At 35.6% G+C, this 26690-nt stretch overlaps 2 protein-coding genes across 2 annotated transcripts in view; one reads left to right on the top strand and one right to left on the bottom strand.

Moving 5' to 3' along the window:
- Nucleotides 1-1452: 1452 nt before the first annotated feature.
- Nucleotides 1453-23805, bottom strand: xkrx (XK related X-linked). Its single transcript, XM_056472023.1, has 3 exons — nt 23449-23805; nt 10977-11245; nt 1453-3016 (listed from the first exon to the last, which is right to left on the bottom strand). The coding sequence occupies exons 1-3, from the start codon at nt 23802-23804 to the stop codon at nt 2214-2216; spliced, it is 1428 nt and encodes a 475-aa protein (XP_056327998.1). The 5' UTR covers nt 23805; the 3' UTR covers nt 1453-2213.
- A 338-nt stretch (nt 23806-24143) lies between these two features.
- Nucleotides 24144-26690, top strand: part of arl13a (ADP-ribosylation factor-like 13A) — a 29908-nt gene continuing 27361 nt past the window's right edge. The window contains exon 1 of the mRNA XM_056472025.1: nt 24144-24221. Coding sequence (XP_056328000.1) covers nt 24208-24221 — 14 coding nt within the window. The 5' untranslated portion in view covers nt 24144-24207. The remainder of the gene's footprint in view (nt 24222-26690) is intronic.

Raw genomic sequence — 26690 nt, 5'->3', positions numbered from 1 at the left:
GGTAGACATGCTACAGTACAAGGTTATCTTTTATATTAAATGCAGTACATTATGTGTATAAATATCAACTATCTAATGCAGGGGTGTTCAAACTCAGTCCTGGAGGGCCGGTGTCCTGCATATTTTAATTCCAACCCCAACCTGAACTAGTTAATCAAGCTCTTTCTAGGTATACTAGAACCTTTAGGAGGGCTCAAGAATAAGAACTGCTTGATGGCCCGGGCCAGTGTGCGAGACGCTTGGTACAGTAGACGGGATCATTACTGGCCCATTTGGGGCCACCTTTTGTTAAATAAGTTTGAACTGCAATAAATACCTTCACATTTTCCATGCTGCTCTTTTAGTTTTTTTGGCGTAGAATTTTGCTCATTACACATTTATTAAATTTTTTAAAAATATTATTTAAATACATTAATTCATTTTGTTTTGGGCTTAGTCTGTTTATTTATCACGGGTCGCCACAGCGGAATGAACCGCCAACTTATCCAGCATATGTTTTACGCAATAGATGCCCTTCCAGCTGCAACCAATCACAGGGAAACATCCACACACACACACACTATGGACAATTTAGCCTAGCCAATTCCCCTACAGTGCATGTGTTTGGATTGTAGGGAAACCGGAACATCCGGAGGAAATCCACGCGAACATGGGGAGAACATGGAAACTCCACACAGAAACATCAACTGACCCAGCCGGGACTCGAACCGGCGACCTTCTTGCTGTGAGGTGATCTTGCTACTCACTGCGCCACCGTGCAGCCCTATTTAAATACATTATTTAAATAATTATAGACATTATTTTTGACACATTATTTAAAATATGTGGCTAAGAAATAGCTATTTAATTTTTTTTTCTTTGGTGTGGCCAGTGAAAATTTTGGCAGGGCAAGTAAATATCTGAACTATTGGCCCAATCGGACCAGTAGAAAAAATCGTTAGCGTTGAACCCTGCTTCAGGGAGGTATGTTGAAGGAAGTTGGAGCTAAACTATGCAGGACACCAGCCCTCCAGGACTAAGTTTGGACACCCCTGATCTAATGCAATGGTCTCAAACTCAATTCCTGGAGGGCCGCTGCTCTGCACAGTTTAGCTCCAACAGCCTCCAACTCACACCTGCTTAATAGTCTCTAGTAGTCTTGAACACCTTCATTAGTTAGATCAGCTGTGTTTGATTAGGGTTGAAGCAAAACTGTGCAGAGCTGCACCCCTTCAGGAATCCAGTTTGAGACTGATGATCTAATGTACATCATAAAATAATGTGCAATATTACAATATTTTTGACAGTATTTATTTTATTGTTCACATTAGGACATTCAATATCTTTGTTTAAATCTAAAATTGAAATATGACACAGACATGTTCTTAATGTTTCTGTGATTGACCTCAAAATCTTCATGATGAGTCCAACATATTTGTAAAGGGCCTGCTTTAGCTTAATCATCAGGCCTGATTCAGATATTCAATGCATCTTTATTCATATTTTTAAACTCAGTAGTAAAGAGGCACATAAGTCAGGCAAAACCACACAGGCAAAAAGTATTTCCATACAAAACAAACAAACAAACAATCATTAGTAGTGAAAAAACGAAGAGCGTTAGTCTATTCAATATCACACATTATTAAGGCAAATGCGGGTTTAGAACATTAAAGGCGCTCTCAATACAGATTTTTTTTATTTAAAAACACAAGGCTACTAATGCAAACTTAAGAACAATTTAAGAAGGCTCTTTGGCTTGTTGAATCCCAGTTCCTAGGAAAAGGTTAGTGCAACAGATGCCAAAATGTTACCGGTTTTCAATGCTCCAAAACTGGCTCATCTCCCACACACCTGGCCAACAGACTGGCCGTGCAGCTTCCTAATGAAAGCTGCCTTTGTGAATCATCACAGCATAACTCAACCAAGGGCGTTCTTTGGTCTTCAATGAAGAACTCAGCACTCTACAATTAATAAATGATGAGCTACCCTCACCACACCAACATTATAAGCTTATTATCATGCGCTACACCTCCGTTTTTTGGAGGATCTCTCTAAATGGCGTAAAACAAAAAAAAATCCTGAAGCTTTCATAGGACCATATAAAATCAATTGTTCCTTCACGAAGTACAGTAGATAAAGCATGATCTCTATATAATACTCCTGAGTCCGGATATGTGCAAATACGCCGATCATGGCCCCAAACAGCTCTACAATAACAGAACGACAGGCCTATTTCATGCAGCCTCCATGATATCGTCTAAAATATCGGTTTCTTTATCAGTCAAATGGTTAGTGAGGTCAGGAGGCGCCTCCACCTGAGGACCATCGGCTTGCTCTGCTAGTGGCTTTGATTGGTTTTTCCTCCAGCAGCAAGCGCAGCGTAGACAGTCCTCGACGTTGTAGTGAAAAAGTCTCCGGCACGGATGGCAGAACTGATGGAAGAGCAGCATGAAGAGCACTGCCAGGCTGTAGCACACGATGAGTTGCACTACCAACAGTGGCGTGCACACATATTCATAGAAGTCTGATTTGAAATAGTACCACAAGACGATGAGGGTCACATTCTCCACGAAGCGTAGGGCGTAATAGACTGCCAAGCTCCTCCAGCGGGGCTGTTTCTCCACCAGATCATGGTCGGCAAGGTTTAGCTGCACAGCAGACCAGCAGAAAATATTAATGCAGGCATAGAGAAACGTCACCATGCAGAGCACCACGGTAGTGCCCAGTTTACTGAAGTTCTTCTCTACGTTTTCAGGCAGCGATGCACGTCTAGCCCAGAACTCAACCCATGGCTGGAAGAAGAAGATGAAGAGGTTGATCAGGCCCACCAGGACCACCCAAACTGTAAACGCCGTACTGAAGAGCACCAAGGTAGTGATCCGTGTGGCGATCTCCAACCCTCGCCAGAGGATCATGCACAGGTAGGCAGTAGGTTTCATTCGCACTTTGTAGTCGTCATACTTGATCTGTATGGCCAGAACGCTGCACACTAAAGCCCCGTATGTGATCGATATCAGGGAAATGATCATCAGGGCTACTGTAAAGACAGAAAGGGTGAGCATTAGTATACAAATATAGGAAATAAAAAACATGGATACACTATGCAGCAGGTGTTTTCAACTTCACCTTTGACTGAAAATTTAGCTTCAAACTCACTAGCTGCGTCCCAAATGGCACACTATGCACTCAACAGCATAGTATATGTAGTGTTTTCTTTAATATAGAAAATTTTAACTCACTTTCCCACTACATACACTATTTATAAAACTTAATGGTGTAGAATAGTGCATAAGTATGTGATTTGGGATGCACCTACTGACTATAATTTTTTATTGTTACTAAGGATGTCCCCATTAGGTTTTTTGTGCTCGAGTCCAAGTCATTTGATTTTGAGTATGTACTAATACTGAAACCCGATCCGATACTTCTACAATACAATAAAAAAAGAATAAAGAAGAGCGATTCACTTTATTTTAACATTCAACAACTCTGTTAACAAACAGAGCACTTCTGTGAGGTAGCTTGAACAATCAAGTAAGAAATAACATCAATTCTTCACTTTTGGACTTTAGTGCAACAGGAAATCTAATAAGAAAACAAATACACCTCAACCTAAAATACCCAGCAGGCATGTAAACAAAAAAATAAAAGTGCCACAGTGTTAGCGAAGCCAGTAGTGTGCTTTTAGGAACTGCACTCCTAACTCTTACTGTCATCACAGTAGTAAGTTTCTCAGAAGGAAATGTATGTTTTTCTTAATGAAAACTAACATTTCTACCTTGTCAGGTTTGAGCCGGTTTCTGTTCTCTACAAGGACGTTTGCAACGACACTAAAAAGTCTCATCAACTTTATAATTGAGACCTCCACACTGCAGACATACTCGCGCTTTCCGCGTTAAGCTGCTTCCGTGTTCTACTTTGCCGGCATTTAACCAATAGCGTCTCTGCAACAAAGTGATGTCATGCCACACGCTTTGCTGTTTCTGTGTCAAGAAAGAGGTCTAATGTTGAGTTCAGACTGCATGATTTTCAAAGTAGTCGTGTCACAGATGTTTTCATACTGCATGACTATCTAGTCTAGCGTTTTGTTGCTGTTTTGTTTACACTGCAAGATGAATCGGCGACAGGGGGTTTCACACTGCATGACTTTACAAAAGGAAGAATAGCCGACAACTTTGTCCAAACTAGGTCTCGCAACCAAAAACACGTAGTATATCTTTTATTTTCAGTCAAAACTCTTTTCACGCGCCATGATTTTAGTCACCGACAGCTCCAGATCAGCATACCAAAGATCTCACGGGCATCGGCGACTCATCTGCGATTCTCTCAGATTGTTTCTCTGATAGTTCACACTGTGTGATTGTTACTGGTGAGCGTGAACGAGCACCAATTTGTCTGTGAATTCAGGCATTTGTTGGCGATTTCTCAAAACCTGTCGGCGAGTCAAAATCGAGGCTAAAATCATGCAGTCTGAACTTGGCGTAAGTCTGTAGACTATACATGTGTTCAAAAATAATTTATTTATATATATATATATATATATATATATATATATATATATATATATATATATATATATATATATATATATATATATATATATATATATATATATATACACACACACACACACACACACAGTTGAAGTCAGAATTATTAGCCCCCCTTTGAATTTCTTTTTCCTTATTAAATATTTTCCCACATGATGTTTAATAGAGCTTGGGAATTTTCACAGTATATCTGATAATATCTTTTCTTCTGGAGAAAGTCTGATTTGTTTTATTTCGGCTAAAATAAAAGCAGTTTTTAATTTTTAAATTAGCGATTTTAAGGTCAAAATTATTAGCCCCTTATTTATTATATTATTATATAGCCCAGTATTTTTGTCTACAGAACAAACCATTGTTACACAATAACTTGCCCATTTACCCTGCAAATCCTGCATAGTTAATGTAATTAACCTAGTTAAGCCTTTAAATGTCACTTTAAGCTGTATAGAAGTGTCTTGAAAAATATCTAGTCAAATATTATTTACTGTCATCATGGCAAAGATAAAATAAATCAGTTATTAGAAATTAGTTATTAAAACTATTATGTTTAGAAATTTGTTTTTTAGAAAAATCTTCTCTCCATTTAACAGAAATTGGGGAAAAAAATAAACGGGGCAAATAATTCAGGTGGGCTAATAATTCTGACTTCAACTGTAAATACGTCGGGAGGTAACGTCCAATTCTGATCGAGTCGGAAACTGAATGATCAGGCCCGATTTCCGACCATGTGATCTCCATGTGATTTAGAGATGCTGAATGAGCTGTAAAGGATCTAAACATTTTTAAATATGACATCTACTTCACAACAATCCAATCCTGAGGTTTAAATAAACTTTTTTTATTCAGCTAACACGGTGTTCTCACAACATGCAATGCAGCATTGTGATTTGCAATAAAATGCATCTTTTCCCAATGGTAATCTGAGTTTTTGTCCAAACCGTCTGCGATGGTGATGCACAGCTTTTCTATTTCAGCAACATCAGGTGAGGAGTATGTTTTTTTTTTACTGTGTTAAATGTTACCTGTGTGACATTAATATCTATATTGAAAGTGCCAGCAGATAATTTACATCAGATCTCGAAATTAAATTAACAAGCAAACATAGTTCAAACATGAACGTTATATCTATGCACAATATCAGTCCCTCCATATGTGCTATTAATAATGGTAATGAGATTAAATATTTAGGTAAGAATTTTCAATAAGTTTGTATTAAGTCATTGTTTCTCAACCACGTTCCTGGAGGGCCACAGGCTTTGCAAAATAACCATGTCTCCTTAACCAAACACACCTGATTCAGATCATCAGCTCATTAGCAGAGACTGAAAGACCTGTAATGGGTGTGACAGAGAAAAGAAACATCCAAAACATGCAGTGTCGATGGTCCTCCAGGAACGTGGCTCCAGGAACACTGTATTGGGTAATGTTTCTACTAACATGAACAAACAGCAAATAATAAATTTATGGCAGTATTTTTTCATCTTTGTTAACATTAATGAAAATACAGTTGCTTTATTGTTAGTTTATGTTAAGTCACATTGCATTAGCTAATGTTAACAAGCATGCATTAGTATTTTATTATATCTAATAACTATGATTATTAGAAATGCCTTACAAGTATTGTTCATTATTAGTTCATGTTATTAAATATACACTAACTAACATTACTGAAAACTTAAATTGTGTAAATTGATTTAATATTTATTATTTACATTATAAACTTGTCTATTTGGTCGGGAGTGCAGTGTATTATTCTGTGCTTCTTATTGGCTGGAAGATACCCAGGAAATCACAGTGGATTTAACTGCTTTCATTGATTCAACATGGATAATAATTGAATTACGTAATCATCTCACAGAAGGACTTATTTCAGACACTCAATTGAATTTCTGAAGTGTGTTTAGAGTAAATCCATGATATTAAATGTGGTATTTTCACATACTTTCAGATTTAGCAGCAGCACAGAGCCATAGATCACTGAGAAGCGACAAACAGATGCCAAATCACAGCATGACCATCTTTGATTTTTGATGATTAAAATCATCTGTCATTTTTTGGTATAGCTCCTCAGTGAACTATGGTTCTGTGCAGTAAATGTTGCTCCATCTTAAATCAGAGATTGTAGATTTACAACTGATTACAGAACCGGCTTCACTGACAAAATGAAAATGACTTCAGCTTAATATGAAATATGAATTCGGTCGGAGTTCACTAAACTTGAACATGGAGAGCAGCAAAATGCCAAACAACTGCACATGAGCCTGCATTTCATGTACATTCAAATAATCTTGAATTGAAGTCAATAGAAAAGTGTAGCATGACCGTCCCTTAAGGCCATGACACACCAAGCTGATCTGAGGGGGTCGGCTTGGATTTTCCGGTGTGCTTCACACTGTCTGCATGAGTCAGACACTATCAGGGTTTTTTTTAGTCAACTGAATATATTGAATTGGCGTTATCTACATCAATAAGAAAGAAAACTAAGAAGTATCGGTTGCCTTTACTGTAAAACGAAACTGAAGGATTTCAGTAATAACAGCAGGCTATAGTAATATTTTGAAGCATTTATCTTGCTGTTTTATTCACTGTAATGGATTGTAAGACATTAACTCAGTAAGATTTTTTTTCACATATTTCATGTCTGTGATTATTTACATTGTGAAAAGTAACTACAGTAAATTATGCCTTAAATGTTCAACAGTTATTTTTTACTTTAAATTACATTTGTGTACCCCTAAAGCTGCTTGAAGGACACTACTTTCTTTATTACCAAAACATTTGTGATAAATGAGCTTATAAAATATTATAGATCATATCAGATATTTTGTGTCCAATTATCTACTTATGTGGCAAGTCGCTGTAAAATAATAGTAAACAACCAGTGTTTGAGTTCACAACTTAACAAATATATACAAGTATAATGCTATTTTTAACAGTTCATATAATATAACTAGTCTTTTTATTGTAAAAGTTTACGGTCACACTTTACAATAAGGTTTCATTAGTTCATGGATGTACTAACATGAGCTAATACTCAACAATACATCATTTATTAATCATAGCTTAACATTTACTAATTCATGCTTGTTAATTCAACATGAGTCAACACGAAATAACAACGAACAACTGTATTTTTATTAACTAACATGAGGAAATACTGTAATAAATGTATTGTTCAATGTTTGTTCATGTTAGTAAAGATATTAACATTAACATGATTGTAAAGAGTCACTAATTTTACCAGCATTTGGAATCTGGTTGGCTTTTCTCTGCATAAGAATGAATGTGAAAAGAGCAACAAGGAATTTAAGATTGCATTAACAGAAAGCTATTCTAAGTTCCTTTAATCTTTCCCAAGCATTTTAATAAGCTAATATATTCATAACAACATGAGATGGCCGGAATTAACAAAGCAATGAGCATTATACAAACCATAATCACTATCTGACCATTATTGGTAGTGTATTCAGGTGCAAATTTTAAACATAGATGCAGATGACATGAAGCAACCACACAACCAGGCCCTTATTCCTGAAGACCTCGAATAACTTGTTTAGGTGTGTTTGATTAGAAACTGAAACTAAACCCTTCAGGAACTAAATGGAGCTTGATGATTAGAGCTGAACCCCTGCTTTACAATAACCTTCCATTTTTTAACATTAGGTAACGTTAATTTCAACATTCGTTAATAATGTAAGAATCAAAAGTTGCATCTGTTAATAGTTAATGCATCCGACCTAACAAGGAACAATTGTATTTTTATTAGGTAACATTAATTAAGGCATTATATACATCCTCTGCTTCGTGTCCTGATCACCCTGTTCAATCTGCAATAACAACCAGGCAGATGCACATACATCCTAATTATTTGGCATAAGTAAATGTGATATACTATTGATTTGAGTGTAAATAATGTATTAGCTCATTAAATGCAATGCTTCTGTGAGGAAAAAAGCTTATAAACCATTTTGAGCCTAAATTAATGCATTAGTTACAGACAGATAATATAGTCAGTCATAACACTTACTATGCAGCTTATTAAAATATATATATATATATTCATTCATTCATTCATTCATTCATTCATTCATTCATTTCCGGCTTAGTCCCTTTATTCATCAGGGGTCACCACAGTGGAATCAACCACCAACTATTGCGGCATTTGTTTTACACAGAGGATGCCCTGCCAGCTGCAACCCAGTACTGTGAAACACACATACACTCTCACATTCACACACACACACTCATACACTACAGACAATTTTGTTGACCCAATTCACCTATAGCGCATGTCTTGGGGGAAACCAGAGCAGAACATGCAAACTCCACACAGAAATGCCAACTGGCTCAGCTGGGACTTGAACCAGTGACCTTCTTGCTGTGATTATAATTTTACAAGATCGTTGTTTGTGTACATTTTTACAGCAAAACATCATGAGAAATGCTACAAATATTAGCACACATTTTGATTAAAGTTGCCACAAACTTGTTAATAATTGTTTTGTTCTCTGTAACTGATGTTACATTTTTCAACTGGCAGATTTTTTAACTTTCTTTTCAAATATTAATTATGTACATGGTAACACATCACAACTATAAATTATTTAGACTGATTTTCTTCACAGAAGAATCTAAAATATCTAAAATAGCATTCAATTTTACATTTGTTTTGTAAAAACTACTAGATAAACTACTAAATATTTTAACACTCGTTAGATAATGGGGCGACACAGTGGCGCAGTGGGTAGCACAATCACCTCACAGCAAGAAGTTGGCATTCCTGTGTGGAGTTTGCATGTTCTCCCTGTGTTGGCGTGGGTTTCCTCCAGGTGCTCTGGTTTCCCTCACAAGACATGTGAATGTCTATAGGTGAATTGGGTAAGCTAAATTGGCCGTAGTGTATGTGTGTGATTGAGTGTGTGTGGGTGTTTCCCACTGATGGGTTTCAGCTGGACGGGCATCCGCTGCGTAAAACATATGCTGGATAAGTTGGCGTTTTTTTCCGCTGTGGCAACCCCAGATTATTAAAGGGACTAAAAGAAAATGAATGAATGAATGTTAGATAATAAAATAATAGGACCTTTTTTTTAAAATAATATTACACTTGCAATGCTCAGCATATAGGAGTACACCCCATTTCTCAGTGAATATGGGTAATATGTATTGGTGCATTTAAACAAAACATATTTATTAAAGTAATATTTTTAATCACCAAAAATCTTTTGAAATAGAAGAATAATACATTTAAATTAAAGTCAAAATATTGCAAAAAAAATATTACAAACTACAAAATTTCATATATTTTTTATTTTCTCTTTTAAAATTTTAATTTAACATTTTCCCTAACATATAAATTTGGGTGTACTAGTTTTTGGATCGCTATCGTAAGTTGTTTTGTTAGATTAGCTCTTTTAAAGCATATGCAGATTTCAGATATTTAAGAAACATGTCAAGTGAACAAACTTGTTTATCTGAAAAACAATGCTGAAGTCAGATACTTTGAAAATGTGTTTACTGTGCCAGAACGGCTGTCTTTGTTTTGGCAATTTTAACCAATGCCAGTTTAGCCAATTAAACTGAAAATTGCTTATTTCATTCATTGATCCAGAAAGGCTCTGAAAGCATGCGTCTGTGACCGAAATGCGACCTCTGGTGGACAGTAGCAGACTCCACCAAAATGAGACGCAGATTCAGAGTTCCACATAAGGTTATTAATTAGCAAATAATATAAATATTACGAACGTAAACATTATGTTAGCAGGTTACATTGTAGCCGCGAGTCCTAACAACACGCTTCGTGAGAAGATACGTGGTGATAAGCAATTTGGCTGTTTGCACCAGACAAAACACGGCAGAAATTGAAATACAGTAATTCAGAAGCACAGAATAGTGCACTCATTCACAAAATGGTAAGGTTAATAATCTATTTAATACATAATAAACCTCGTTAACATTATTAAAAGTACATGCTGATCATATGTGTTTAGTTCTAAAGTTCAATTTCAAACGGTTTTATTTTATTTCAAGGTCTGAGGTGAACTATCTGCTGCTTTCAGTAGTATGGCAATAGAAGTCATGTAAAATGGCATTCAAACTCACATTGTTAGCATTTAACACTGAATAAAGCACATGAGGTTTACCTGGGGTGGTCATTGTCAGTTTTCTGTTGTTCATCTGTGAGAATAGAAGCCGTTTCTAATATATAAATTCGAGGTGTTGGTTAGGACAAAAATGTTAGAACACGTTTAAATCACTCGCTCCTGTCCTCAATCTGGCAACCTGCGCTTGCATTTGTTTTGATCTAGGAGTGCAATACCTAGTTCAACCACTGGGTGTCAAACTTACATACTGCAGCTTTAAATTAGTAATTTGTGAGGGGTGTACTCATACATGCTGAACACTGTATTTATGTATACATTTGCAATCTGGTAAATAACTGAGACTCACGGCGTGAAGGGAGGAGGATGTATTTCTCCTGAATGGTGGCATAGAGCTGTAGAGTGAGTTGAGGAGTGGAGCCAAGAAAGGCCTGGATGACTGCTGTGCGTTTGAAGGCATTGCGGTGGACGGCTAGCTTGCGCTCGGAGTGTCCGATCTCACATTCGAAGGCCGGGCCTAAGCCTCTGCCATGCTTTAGCTTGATCTTTCTTGATATTGTAACATATGGTTCCTCATTTTTACCCGCCTGGCAGTAAACAACAAGAGCTTCAATGCACCTGAAAGGAAAAAAGAATCCGTTTAGATACTATATATCAGAGATGCCCAAACTAGGGCTCGCGGGCCAAATTTGTCCCTTGGTAACCTTTAATTTGGCCCGCCATCCCATCTTAGAAGGCAGGTAGTTTTTTTTTTGGTAGTTTGTTTTATTGTTGAGCTATAAAAAAGCAAACTGAAATGAAATGTTTCAATAAAAGGTTGTAAATGAATCAGATTCAGAAAATACACTGTGACTGATTGATAGAAGACCATGCAGAAGACATCGGCAGATGCAGCTTTACTAGTGTATATGGCATTGCTCTCCATTGTAGAAAAAAAAGCAATTATGCTTTTATTCTAATAAGTTCATGATAAGATTTAAAAAAATTACTGCATTATGAATTATGATTAAGTCTATTTATTTATTCATTAATAATAATAAAAATTATATATATATATATATATATATATATATATATATATATATAGCTGCTTGTTCAATTTATTAAGTAAAATGAGCTTAAGCAGCATAATTCTTGAGATTTTTTTGGGACAACTTAATTGTTTTATGTTTAATCCACTTAAATGTATTAACTTTATTGATTTGTGTTGGGACAACTTGAATGTTTTTACAGTGCAGTTTGGTATATTTACCTTCGGGCCACAGCCTTCAATCAAATTTGGTTTTTGGTCCTTTATAACAAAAAGTTTGGGCACCCCAGCTATATACTTTTTTTATTTTACCAGGTAAAAAAAACCCCATTGAGATCACACAATATAAAAATACAGCTTGGTTATTCAGCCATACCACATTACATGTTGAAAACACATACATTGAGAAATGGACTGTTGTTGTTTGTTATAAAGGATAAAGCGAAATGATTTAAATAGATACTAAAGATACTATAATACTAAAATAAAACTGCTGGAAAACTTAAAAAAAAAAAAATGTCTGGGGTTTCTATAAATCAAAACACCCTTAAAATGCGATACATTTTTATTTTGGCAGTGCCTGCAACGTGAGAGAACAGAAAAGGAGTTTTTAATTCCACAAGGTGGCAGCAACATCTTAGCAATGAAACATTTCAAACCGGTTTATCAGCTTGCTGAAATATGAGAAGTGTATTGTTATAGATGCTGTCTGAAAACCAGTAAGCTTGGCCTGCTTAAATGTAAACTCGTTTTCAATAAAGCATGGCCTTTAACTTGTATTCATCACCACAGTAATGGCAGACCATGTCTAATTCAGTCCAAACCTTTTTTTAATAAATGTGTGTGTGTTTTTGTGACATATCATGACACAAATCTGTATAATGACACGGGTATGATACAGGTATTACAGGAAGGTGGTGAAATATGAGGACATTGCTTATAAAAGAGAAAGGAAAACTACACATCCTATGGCTATACAAAATAAAGTTTGTACAGTAAAAAAAAAAATCATTCATTCATTTCTCTTGAAATGGGCTTAGTCCCTTTATTCATCAGGGGTCGCCACAGCAGAATGAACTGACAACTTATCCAGCATATGTTTTACACAGCGGATGCACTTCCAGCTGCAACCCAGTACTGGGAAACACCCATACACTCTCACATGCACACACATACACTATGGCCAATTTAGTTTATTCAATTCACATATAGCACATGTCTTTCAATTGTGGGGAAACAGGAGCACCCGCGCGAACATGGGGAGAACATGCAAACTCCACACAATTGTCAACTGACCCAGCTGAAACTCGAACCAGCGACCTTCTTGCTGTGAGGCGACAGTGCTAACCACTGAGTTACCATGTCTCCAGTATAAAAACAATGGAAACCTATGTAATGTCCCCACAATTCACAAAAACAAACATATGTGTATATGTTCAGATGTTTTTATTACCTTTCAAAAATGTGGTGTCAGTAGGATTATTTAAGTACTTCATTTAAGTATGTTAATGAGTTTGCAAGCTCACCCTGTGTTCGTGTGGGTTTCCTCCGGGTGCTCCGGTTTCCCCCACAAGTCCAAAGACATGTGCTACAGGCGAATTGGGTAATCTAAATTGTCCGTAGTGTATGTGTGTGAATGAGTGTGTATGGATGTTTTTGCAGTGATGGGTTGCAGCTGGGAGGGCATCCGCTGTGTGAAACATATGCTGGATAAGTTGGCGGTTCATTCCTCTGTGGCAACCCCAAATTAATAAAGGGACTAAGTCGAAAAGAAAATGATTGAATGAATTTCATGTTTTCCTACCAAAAAAAAACACAGTTATAAAATGGTTTTATTTTGTACACACTTAGGGTTGCACCAGTACTATGGTAGTATCACGATACTATGGCTCCAAAATACTGGTAATGACAAATTAATGACGATACTAACGTTTACATGGTACAGTGGCACCCACTGTACCTTGTAAATGGTACTATCGTCATTAATGTCAATATCTACAATAGATAATGTTGCATGTGGACAAGTCACTAAAATGGTCACACATTTGTGCAACAATAAACCATTTTATTTGAATAGTCTGTGGAGCCCTTTAAGGTTGCAAAACTGTGTAGAATTCGCACCTTTTATGGTAGCCAATTGCACGTTTTCTGATGCTTTAGTTCGAACGCACATCTGAATCGGTTAATTTCTGTTCCTGTCAATATGACTTAGTAGCTACAACAACCGCAACAATCTCTTAAAAAGAAAACAACAACAAACCCTAAAGAGCAACAGGAAACAATTTTTGAACACTTCATATAGCCAAATTTTGTTGGATGTATTTTGCTTTTTGTAACGTATTTTGCTTGGTATAATTTGTATTTTTATTTTAATATATTTTTTTGTTGGTCAGTTATCTTCAAAATAAACAAAAAGAACTAATGCATTTCATATGAAGTGATGTGCAAATGCTTTTTCAATAATAAGGGAATTATGAATTCAATTCAAGTAAGCCTATTATAACAGAAAATACAGTATTTCTGACAATTTTCTTTACTTCATAGATTTGAGTTATGAATTACAGTATCGCAATACTACTTGGTTTCATAATACTTCAGCTATAGTATAGTATTGTATCGTGAATTAATGGTATCGCGACAACCCTAAACACAGCCCTTATCTTCATATGAATTCACAGAGTGTGACCCTCTTATGACTTATGATCCCATGGCATACACGTAATACATTTAAAGTTACTTTTCACAAAAACAATTCGTTAAAAATAAATTTACTCCCACACATGTCTGAGAAATGTCTCAATGTTTGAGTCAATGCTAACTAAGTTAGTCTGTTTGTCTTACAATTTGTTTGGTTAACAATATTCTTTAAAATAACTTATTTTATATTAAAAAAATGTACAGCAAAAATGCCATCAGGGGGAATACCTATATGAGTCTATTTCTGTTAAAAAGAGGATATTTAGAAGAATGTTAAAGACCACTAGCCACTGACATCCATAGTACAAAAAACAAATTACTATAGAATCAATGGCTACTGGTTTCCAATATTTGTCAAAATATTTTCATTAGTGTTCAACAACAACAAAACAAAAAACAGAAATGCAAACAGGTCTGGATCAAGTTGAGGGTGTTTTGGGTGAACTATCCCTTTAAGAAGCATTCGCACTGATTGTGTGAGAGATCGTCATGTCTCTGTATTTAGTTTCCAGCACACACTCCTCTTCGGCTGCTGTATGCAGACTGTATGGCATCAGGTGACAGATCACGTGAGCTTCACACTGTCGGCCAGCCAAATGTCTCTGTCGCTCATATGTCACCTCCAATTTAACCCTAACCATAACTCTAAATGAAAATAAAGGACTTGCGCTCGTTTTAATCGCAGTAAATGTCACTGTGAATGCCTCTTTAGTTAAAGAATGAGAAGGAGTTTCAACACAGCTTACAGAGGAGCCTGTTCCGGTTTGCATTGACTGGCAAAGTGTACATATAAGCATGTAAATTAAGGCAAGACAAGTTTTTTCATGCGTGTCAATTTTGAGATTGTGGACTTTTTGTAGTGTTTCAGTCCAGTGATAAGAAAACATCCAATATGCCCTTTTAAGTGTTTCTACTATATCATTTTATTTATTTGTGCCTGTAGAATACAATTACATTTCACAGAATTTTCTGAAACCAAGCCATAAATAAAAGCAGCATTTACCTACACCAGACCTTGAGAGTTAATTTAATATTTATTAATATCTATATTATTATGTTTTTTTAACCGAGTAATGAGATCATATATAATATGACTAATTATATATAAAATATTTTATTTTACAGTAGTAATAATAATAATAATACTAATAATAATAAAAGCTGGAAATGTGTTTCAGTGTGTGTTCATTGATGATTTCGTAAACTGAGCCATAAAAAGCTGTATTTACATAAACTGGACTTCAGAGTTATTAATATCTATATTCTTATGTCTGTTTGTTTGTTTACAGAAGGGATGTGGTCATACATAATTTGCCCAATTATATGCAACATTTTATTCTACAAATAATATTATAATAAAAGCTGGAAATGTATTTTTTTCATTGATAATTTCTAAAACCTAATTATTTACACAGCATTTTATTCTACAAAAATTATTAACAATAACAGATGGAAATTTATTTTCTTATTGATAAAAAGAGATTTCCCAAAATCCTCTTTATAAAAAACCCTTTGACCCAAATATCAACAACCAACAAACATTTTAAAGAATTTAGATTCAAAGTTCAGATTTTGTGTGTTTCTGTGTCAGGATTAGTTATTATTTAATAATGCCTGATTTGCACATTTCAACATAATATTTTAGAAAACTTGTATTAGAGAAAGGTTTGCAGCTTTTAATGGAAACCAATCAACTGAGGAAGTATATGGTGATGAATATTAGTAATGATAATATTTTTCAAAGGAACGACACGGTGGCTCAGTGGTTAGCACTGTCGCCTCACAGAAAGAAGGTCGCTGGTTCAATTCATAGATGAGCCAGTTAGCATTTCCCCCACAGTCCAAACACATGCGCTATAGGTGAATTGAATAAGCTAAATTGTCCGTAGTGTATGTGTGTGAATGAGTGTCTATGGGTGTACTGGGTTGCAGCTGGAAGAGCATCCGCTGTGTAAAACATATGCTGGATAAATTGATGGCCCATTCCGCTGAGGCGACCCCTTGATGAATAAAAGGACTAAGCTGAAGTCAAATAAATGAATGAATATTTATCAAATTATTAGTTAAATTTTTTTTTTTACCCTATTCACCTTAACACTTAGTCAGTGTTTATTTAACATGATACCGTTTATTGGCTGTATGAGAAGCAGCCAGAAAACAATAAAAAATGCAATTAAATATTATAAAGCTATCCAAGGCATGTTTCACATTGGCTATATAAGATGATGTATAACATTATGGCGTCTCCAAACTGTGGGTCAATGCTAATCTAATAAAGTAAAGCTGCACAAAGAAACCAGAGCCTGATAAAAGGTTGTTATTCAGAGCTTGGTAAAATTATTAGTAATGACTGATAACTAAAGGTTTTCTGCATGGCGACTATATATACAGGCTCTGTTTTATATAAGGAGATAATGAATGTGGCTATTTTGATCTTGATATTTAATACTTTCCAACAGAGGAAGCTACACTGTAAAAATGTATCTGTTATTGAACAGTTTCTGTATTCTGTTATTGAACAGTTTCTGCTTTGCGCCACGTTGTTTAAATAGCAAATCTATTTGCGCCACTTTGTGGACCCTTGGGTGTGCCTGTCTAAAAAGGAGGCGTGTTAAGGCGCATTTGTATAATGTTATTATTATTAGCATTATTATTTATTATATGCATATTTATATTTGTTTTAATAAAAACAAGTTTGGATTTGTCCACCTGTCGGGTTTTGGACCATATGGGGCATGGGACGTGTGTTTATATTTAACTCAGTTTTTTGACCACACTTCATTATCATTGCTCATTTATTTGGTTGCTGGAAATTAGAACTGAATGTAGAAATAGTTTTGAAACAAATCAAGTTTTGTAACAAACGAAATTAAATATGTAGGCTAATGGATGTCTTCAGTGGAGTGCGAACAACACCGTTTCCTTAGTCCATGAAAGTAAAGGAGTAAAGTAAAGAGTAAAAGTAAAGAGAAAGTAAAGATGCCAAATAGAGGAGGCTGGTTCTTTATCCTTGCTCTGCAGATGGTCTGTTTAACTGTTTTCTCACAGTAAAGCATTCAGTTTTTCCACTTACAAAGTCACCATGTAAATAGCACCATGGCGTGACACAACCGACTCTTAAAGGGAATGGGAGATGAGCCTCTGATTGTTTTAATGCACGTTATATTCAAAACACACTCATAACTCATTAAGAGAATACGCACAACCCTGTTAGACCATGCGCTGGGGCGCGGGGCATATTTTTCCATCCTTAAAATAGCAAAAGTGGATTCGGACACGACCCTTAATGCTTTTGTGCCATGCTCTTTAGACTTCGTGCTTAGATCATTAAAATAGAGCCCAAAAAGTTGTTGGAAGAAAGATCCCATATTGCAGTTCAAAATCCTAAATAAACAAAAAATTAAAACATGAATCATAAAATATGGAAAACTGCTAATTTACAGATATTTTAGGACTACTATATCAGGCATTCAACAAGTCACTTTTGTGTTTGCAGCCCAAATATGCCAAGCTGCAACAAACCTGCAAGCATGTTATGAGCACGCAAAATACCAGCAGAAGAAAATATGTTTACATAAATCCACACCGCCGTCATCACTTCAGAAGAAATCAATCTTTCAATAGCTATTTACTCAAGCAATACATTGAGATGTCTGTCATATAAACAGGAAGATCTGAGTGGAGTAAGATAAGACGCTTCCTTGAAGAGGAACGATTTCATGACATTGTGTCAGATATTTATAGCGTTGCCTCTGACCCTCATCTTCTCTTTTCAGTCTTACTGACCTCAGCAGAAGCATTCCAAAGGAGGAGTTAGTCCAAAAGCTGGAACTGAACGCTGCATTCCTCAAACATTTTTTTCAGCCTCGATTATAAACGAGGAAACAGATGCACCATGTTGCATTAAAGGGATGGTTCACTCAAAACTAAATTCTGTCTACATTTACTCGTCACAACAAACCTGTTTCTTTCTTATGTTGAACACAACAAAATATATTTAGAAAAATGTTGAAAACTGACAACCATTGACTTCTATAGTATTTTTGTTTAATACTATAGATGTCAAAGGCTTCCCAACATTCTTCCAAATATCTTTTTTTTGTGTTAAACAGAAAAAAGAACCACTTATAAATAGCGGGTCTCTCTTTATCTTCTTAAGGGCAAAAATCTGTATAAAATAGGGTTGCACGATATAGGAAAAATCTAACATTGCGATATTTAGTTTTTCTGCGATATATAACTGCAATTTGAATAGAGTTAAAAAATATTCAGGTGCAGAAATGGAATAATGAAATGTAAAATAACTGTAGTTTTCATTGTATTAATTCTGTAAAATTATTCTTCATTTAGGTTACAAATGTACTTTTTTGTGCCAGAATGCTTTAAACTAGGGCTGCACGATATAGGAAAAATCTAACATTGCGATATTTAGTTTTTCTGCGATATATAATTGCAATTTAAATACAATTTCACCAGATGGATTCATTTAAATTGACTGGGATGATTTTGTAAGGGTGGGAATCAGGTATAAAAAAATAATAGACAAATTGCAAGCAAGAACAAATACAATAGAGCAGCGAAAATATAAAAGTCAAATAAACAGTGCTTTATGGTTATACGTAGAGTCAAAAAGTATTCAGGAACAGAAATGGAATAATGAAATGTAAAATAACTCTGTATTGTTTTCATTGTATTAGTTCTGTAAAGTTATTCTTTATTTAAGTCAAAAATTTACTGTTTTTGTACCAGAATGCTTTAAACTAGGGCTGCATAATAATGGAAAAATTTGACATTGCAATATTTTGCTTTCCTGCGATATACATTGCGATATGGCCATAAGTTCACCAGATTATTTTTAGCTCTATTTGGAAAGATTTCATTCATTTACCTCGACTGCGACTTTTTCTATACAGTGCGAGCAAAAATAAATAAATAATATATATATATATATATATATATATATATATATATATATATATATATATATATATATATATAACAGTATTCAAGTACAGAAATTGAACAATCAACTGTAAAAATAACATGGTTATCATTGTAGAAATAATGTAAAAATATACTATTTAATCTTGAATAAATAATCTAATCCTGCGATGTGACTATTGCAGAAACACACATTGTGATATCGATGCTCAAAGAATATATTGTTCAGCCCTACTTTAAACCCTCTTGAAATGCCTTTAAAACACATACAAATGATACAGTTTCACTCTGTTATTGGTATACTTTGCAATGACTCCACAAACCTCATGTATTCTTAACTGTTGCACTTTAATCCCAACTCAACATTGCATATTCTGCGATGTGACTATTGTGGACACAAACATTGCGATATTAATTCTGAAACAATATATGGTGCAGCCCTAGTATAAAATGTTTCAAATGAGTCAATATTGATGTTTAGATTTAATATCTATCAACAGTACATAGAATGAATAAAGATAACAGGTTAGGTAAAAATATGATGACTATGTAATAAAGTACAGTATAGCTGTATAGTATCAAATGTTTTTTGTTACTTATGATTTTTACGAACCCATCTGTCTGCATCAATACAGCTTATTTATTTATTTTTTAATGACTGTGTTTAAGAGCAGAATTCATAATGGAAAGCTAAAAGAATTGCTTTTTTACTACCAAATATCTCAATTTATTCATTCAATTTTTTTCGGCTTAGCCCCTTTATTAATCAGGGGTCGCCACAGCGAAATGAACCACCATATGTTTTACGCAGCGGATGCTCTTCCAGCTGCAACCCATAACTCTCATTCACACACATACACCACGGACAATTTAGCGTACCCAATTCATCTATAGCGCATGTCTTTGGACTTGTGGAGGAAACATCTCAATTTAATTTGCTGAGATTTTTCAATAAACCTAAATTATATTGTTGGGATACATATAGCCAATAACTAATTTGACTGTGCCATATGCAATGCTTCATGGGATTGTAAATCTTTCCCTAAAGCTAATACACATTCTTGCATCTTTGTCATTTTGACTGATTTCCAACTATTTTTCTTTGCTTCAAATCAAAGTTTGTAATGTTGTGATTCTCTAATTTGGTTCACAACTTAATTATAGAACTTTAACAAAGAGATTTTTAAGAAATAAATTAGCGTTCTGTGCTGTTGAAAAAGCGACCAATCACATATCACATAACTCATTTCAGTAGGTTGTAGAGTTCAGGGATCAACAATAAAAACACTGGTGAGTAAAATAATGATCTTGAGAACTAATAATCTATACGAGTAAGCAAAAACCATAAATTACTCACTCATCCAGTACTAGTGCTGACACCACAGACATGTTTACTGTTGTAGTTTATTCAGTATCCACACTGTGTGGATGAAAAAACACAGACACACTCAAAATGCACTCACTTCTGCCTTCCATTTCGCTTCATTTCAATTATATTTTAACTTATTTAAATAATGTTGAATAAATATAGCTTTGTTTTAGAGAATTATATTGAGATAATCACTGTTATCCTACGGCCAGTGTGCATATGCAATCACTTGATATAGTGTTTCCTAACAGTCGTCAAACCAGTTTGTTTCAAAGTGAAACTCCTGCAAAAAGTAATTGAACTTTTTGGCAAGAAATCATTTGGCAAGCACATGCATTTTCGATACAAGCAACTTATCGGTTTGGCATAAGATGATTGTAAATATAAATTTTACATCTATAAAACAGTGAGTGTAATGCTCCCCTAAATGTTCATGTAAAATCAGTTGTTTACACTTGCCACTGATTTCTGCTGAACAGTCAACAGCCTCTACAGATGAATAACAACACAGCCTATATACCATTTCAATATGGCGATATCAGTGTTCCATCAACAGTTCCTGTTTGTCATCAAACTATTTCAGAACTGTAACAAGATGTGATTCAGTCATAACTAATGTTAACCCAGCGGTCATTTAACAAATTTATCATTATTTAGAGATGACTGGATTTATAAAAGCTATGTAAATTAAAAATATAAAACAGGAAATACATTAGGACCGTTGCTATTGTTTATGTCCCTCAAAATTGTCAACTTAGTCTTGTTTTAACTGCCACATATTCCTAGGAATGAACAGTGTTGTTTGTAATTGGAAGCTGAGCGAAGTATGGCACACGCCCTCAAATTTAACTTCCAGCCAATAGCAATGAATGAAATGTTTGGTTTCACTCTCATTCACCTCCTAAAGTCCCTAAAACTCCACCTTGACGTGAAAAACATGTCACCGTTTTGCTAAACAAGACTGAACACATTTTGGAGTTTCAAATAACAGGCCAGAAGCAATGGGAGTTTTGCAGAGGCAAACGTGTTTCGGAAGACTTACAATATTTTCAGGAGCAGTTTGAACTTTGGACATTCGACGTAATACTGATGACGTGTTTCAAAATAAACCATAATAGTATGTCGAAATTAAATTATGGTAGCTGTAGGTTTTAGTTTAATAGATGCAGCATTTTCATTTTGACGTTAAATGAAATTTACAAAAGTGTTTCTATATAGTTCAAGCATAAAAAATGCAAGTTAAATCATGAAATAATGCTCCATTGTAATTAAGCATAACATATTTATATTTAAATTAAATTACTCTGACCTGTATTTAATAAAATATGTGATCATACATTTTAAATGATTCAAATCATCTAGCTCACAAATTAATAAAACTTTTTGATTTGAAGGAAAATGGTAAAGTATAAAGATGTAAAATGGCAAATTATATGTATTAGATTGAATCAAATGGTTCTTGTTTTGAATATGCCTGACAAGATATTTTATATATAAATTACTGATAAACTAATTGAGATTTTGGAGGTCCATGGCTCAGAAAAAAAAATTCAGCTCACAAAATCTATTAAAACAGAAACTTTGATGTACAAAAACAAAAGTAAAACCATACAACACTAATTGTCTGATTCTTGAAATGCCATCTTTGACCCACATATGAAGTCCAAATAATGCTTTAAATCAGGGGTGCCCAAACTTTTTCTTATGAAGGGCCAAAAACCAAACTTGATTGAGGCTAGTGGGCCGGAGGTAAATTTCCTAGTTTATTTAATGATGTTTAGAAATGACGAGAAAATATTGCTTAATATTTACTAATGCAGTTTTTACATTTAATAATGAACTTATTACAGTAGGAAACAAAACAATCTCATTTATAACAGAATTACACTAGTTTTTCTTTGATTAGCTTGCCGATGTCTTCTGCATAGTCCTTTATCCGTCGAGTGACAGCATTTTAATTTTAAAAAGTCTGATTCATTTACAACATTTAATTTCAGTTTGCTTTTTTGTAGCACAGCAATAAAACAAACAAAAAAAGGTTATGTAAAGTTAGAAATAACAATCTCTGTGTTAAAGGCATACATCCCAACCCTCTTAAATCACTTCTCTTAGATTGGAACTTGCAACTTTGGCCATATCTGCTTTAAATCATATGTGATAACAACAAAAATCAGTCCAAGGCACTCGAAAAATGCAGAAAAAATATTAAACAGCCTTTATTCACATGGCTAATCCTAGTTTTTTAAGGATTAGCCACATGAGTAAAGGCTTTTTTTTATTCCACTTTTTTGTAGTACCTTGGACTGATTTTTTCAGTTTATTCTGATGAATCCCTTACCCAAAGAGCACTGACACATTATTTAAGCTATCCTTGAGCACGTTTTGCTTGATTTTGGATATCTGTTAACAATTTTGGTCATTTCACTGTACTGTAATTCAAAACCATTTAAAGTGATAGTTCACACTAAAAACACTTCGTTAAAACCTCTGTTAACAGGTTTTCTATTTTCTTAACCTTAATTTTCTAAAATCATTTAACCCGGACATGACCCAGTTCACTTTGCCACTAAAGGTCAATATGTGTATTTCATTCTTTATCAGACTGTCATCCTTACGCAATAATGCTGGAAATACTCAACTTTTTTGGCAGCCAAAACCTTCAAGTGCACTATGTTTTAAAAACAACCCCCCATGCCAAACACTCACACACTGGTATAAACATCCACAAGTATGTGCTTGTCAATATTATGGTCATGTGATCAAGTGTCATCAACGTAATCATACCTTATGATGGGGCCCATCTGAAGCAGATGCATGAAAAGCACAAGGGGTCGGTCTCTCCCCAGGTCCCGGTGCACGAACGTCAGCGTGAGTTGGATCAGAACCGACGGCACCAGCATGAAGGTGATGGTCAGCCCCATCCACACCACATCTTCAGTCTTATGGTACATGCTGCTGAGCACCGAGGCGCAGATGAACTCGGCGCAGTACAGGACGGTGGCCCACAGCACGCTGAAGGGCGGATGGACTTCACCGTGGTTGATCACCGTCAGGACGCCGTTCTCGCTCGGGTTCGCAACAGACCGCTGCGCCACTGCCTCGGTGATGTCATGCTCGCTCGGTTTGTTGTTGTTTTCCATCTTTCCCACTTCTGGTGCGCTTTCCGTGCGTCAATCCGCGCTGCATTTATGCCATTGTTTATGAAAGCTCATCGGCGGGGTTATCAGCTGCGTGCTCCATCAGCGAACTCTCAGCTTAAACGCACATTGCCACATATGCGGCGCTGGAGAGAAAAGTCATGTTAGTGTGTTGTAGAAGTGAGGATTGTGTTTTAAAGTGTGCTATACGTACCGATCTGGACGTCCCGATGGCTCCAACATGGCTTTGTTCAATTGTCAGTTGGTTTCCATATCGCCGAAAGACATTCAGTGGAATAGTCTGATCAGAAAGCCAGGTGTGTCCTGACATGCAGTGACTGAAAGTCTGCACTGTCTCTGCCTGCTCCTCCCGCTGCTGGATCCCACGGGTCCTAGTGCACACCGGATGTGGTTAACCAAGTTAGTACGCTCTAATATTTCATCTTTGCATTACATCTAATAATACTATGTTATATAATCGGATCTATTTACAGCAAATGAAGCAGATGACAGACTTATTTGAGCTATTTTATTACTGTACAGCTGATTGCATATTGACAAAAATGTTAAAGGGATAGTTCACTTAAAAATCTTTAGACATTAAATAGAAGATATTTTGAAGAATGTTGAAAAGCTGTAACCATTGACTTGCATAGTAATTGTTTTTCTTATAATGGAAGTCAATAGTTACATGTTTTCATTCATTTTTCTTCAGGCTTAGTGCCTTATTTATCAGGGGTCGCCACAGTGGAATGAACTGACAACTTTCCGGCATATGTTTTACGCAGCGAATGGCCTTCCAGCCGCAACCTAGTACTGGGAAACACCCATACACACACTCACACTGTGGAGGAACAATGAGCCCACAGAAATGCCAACTGGCCCAGCCGGGACTCGAACCAGTGACTTTCTTGTTGTGAGGCGACAGTGCTAACCAGTGAGCCACCATCTTGCCCCACAGGTTTTCAGCTTTCTTTAAAATATATTTTATTGTGCTTAACAGAGAAAAGGAAGTCATAAAGGTTTGGAACCACTTTAGTGTGAGTAAAGAGTGAGTAAATCTTCTTTTTTGGGTGAATTGCCGTTTGCCCAGAGGAGAAATGGTTGTGCCCAGCTGAGCCTGGTTTTTTCAAGGTTTTTCCCTTCACTTTCATCAGTTAGTAAATTTTGTCCCACACCACTGGCTTGCTTGGTTTGGGATCAATGGAGTTGCTCTACTGTGTATTTCAGCTTTCAGCGGTGACATTTGCATTACACTGAACTGAACTAAACTGAACATCAGCTGTGACAACTGAACTGAAACAGTTTCAATTTACTAAAATTTCATCTATGTTAAGCTGCTTTGACTAAATCTACATTGTAAGAAGCAATATAGAAATAAAGGTTGTTATGAACTTAGTCTTAGAACTTAGAACTTAGAACTAGAAGTCTAGGGCAGTGACCGGGTAATGTACACCGGCAATCAGGGAACTCTTATCTTCTCAACCATTAGGCTAATAACTTAAAACTCCAAAGTCAAACCAAGAAAAAGATAAGTTCATTCATTCATTCATTCATTCATTCATTCATTCATTCATTTATTTATTTACTATATTTTTTTATTAATCAGGGGTTGTCACAGCAGAATGAACCGCCAACTTATCCAGCATATGTTTTATGCAGCGGATGCCCTTTCAGCTGCAACCCATCACTGGAAAACACCCATATACACTCATTCACACACATACACTACGGACAATTTAGATTACCCAATTCACCTGTACCGCGTGTTTTTGGCCTAGTGGGGGAAACCGTAGCACCCTGAGGAAACCCACGCATACACGGGGAGAACATGCAAATTACACACAGAAATGCCAACTGCCCCAGCCGAGGCTCAAACCAGGAACCTTTTTGCCTTGAGGCGATCGTGCTACTCCCTGCGCCGCCCGCATATCTTTTATGTAAAATATACGTTTATTTACATAATTCACATATAACAAAAAATGGTATTAATTCATAAGGGGGTAAGGCCAAAATAAACAAAATAAAGCTAACTCCTAAGAAAGCCTCTTTCAAATCTGAAAAGAAAAACAAACAAAATACATCAACATGAAGCAACTTCCTGTACTAACATAAACAGGAGAAACATAGTAATTCAGAACAAGTTGGCAGCTGCCTTCCTACTTAACTCTCAAAAGAACGAATAAAGATAAATCAACAAATCAACCAAACTCACTTCTCTTTGAGTGAATAGTTAGATGTTATCAGGAAGATCATTGAATTGAACTATCCCTTTAATACCCATTGCTTTTTCTTACAACCAGTTGTACTTGAAAACCCTGAAAAACCCAGTGCAAACCCCACTGAAAACCCCAGTGCAAGCAGAGGGTGTTGTTATTATTAGTTCTCATGAGAATATAGTTGTAGCTTACCATCTGTCCAGTTCTACATATTTCATTTGTATACTCGAGGGTGGATCATTGTCCAGGCCAGTGAGTCTCTGACCACCAGGAGTCTCGAGCTGATATATAGGCAAACATTGCTTGAATTAGTGGTGTTGTACGTTAGCTGTGTGTTTTCATGCAGTTGTTTTTGTGCAACAGTTTGGGTTATCTCATATGATGGATGAACTGCAATGCCATGATGTGCACAAAAAATCTAAAATCGACATACAGTTTGATGCAGATGTATTTGATCTGATAGGTAAATCAATGGAAGAACCGATAAAGAAATCATAACTCATTTCAACTAAAAGTTGGGTAAAATGTGAACAAACCCAACTGGTGGGTTAACAATTTTATTTGAATAATATGTATAATTTCTATAATAATATAGATATATAATTTTGTTTAATATAGTTTATTATATTTAAGTTCTGTGTGGAGTTCTCTCTGTGTTCATGTCAGTTTC

The sequence above is a fragment of the Danio aesculapii genome, chromosome 14, assembly GCF_903798145.1.
Source record: "Danio aesculapii chromosome 14, fDanAes4.1, whole genome shotgun sequence".
In the NCBI taxonomy this organism is placed as follows: Eukaryota; Metazoa; Chordata; class Actinopteri; order Cypriniformes; family Danionidae; genus Danio; species Danio aesculapii.
This window is presented reverse-complemented; position numbering and strand designations above follow the sequence as displayed.

Coding starts and splice junctions, on each gene's coding strand:
- xkrx (XM_056472023.1), bottom strand. CDS start 23,804: ATGGAAAACAACAACAAACCGAGCGAGCATGACATCACCGAGGCAGTG. Junction 11,246..23,448: donor CAGATGGGCCCCATCATAAG/GTATGATTACGT, acceptor TTTTCCTTTCAG/GTGCATTGAAGCTCTTGTTG. Junction 3,017..10,976: donor CATCCTCCTCCCTTCACGCC/GTGAGTCTCAGT, acceptor CTGTCTTTACAG/TAGCCCTGATGATCATTTCC.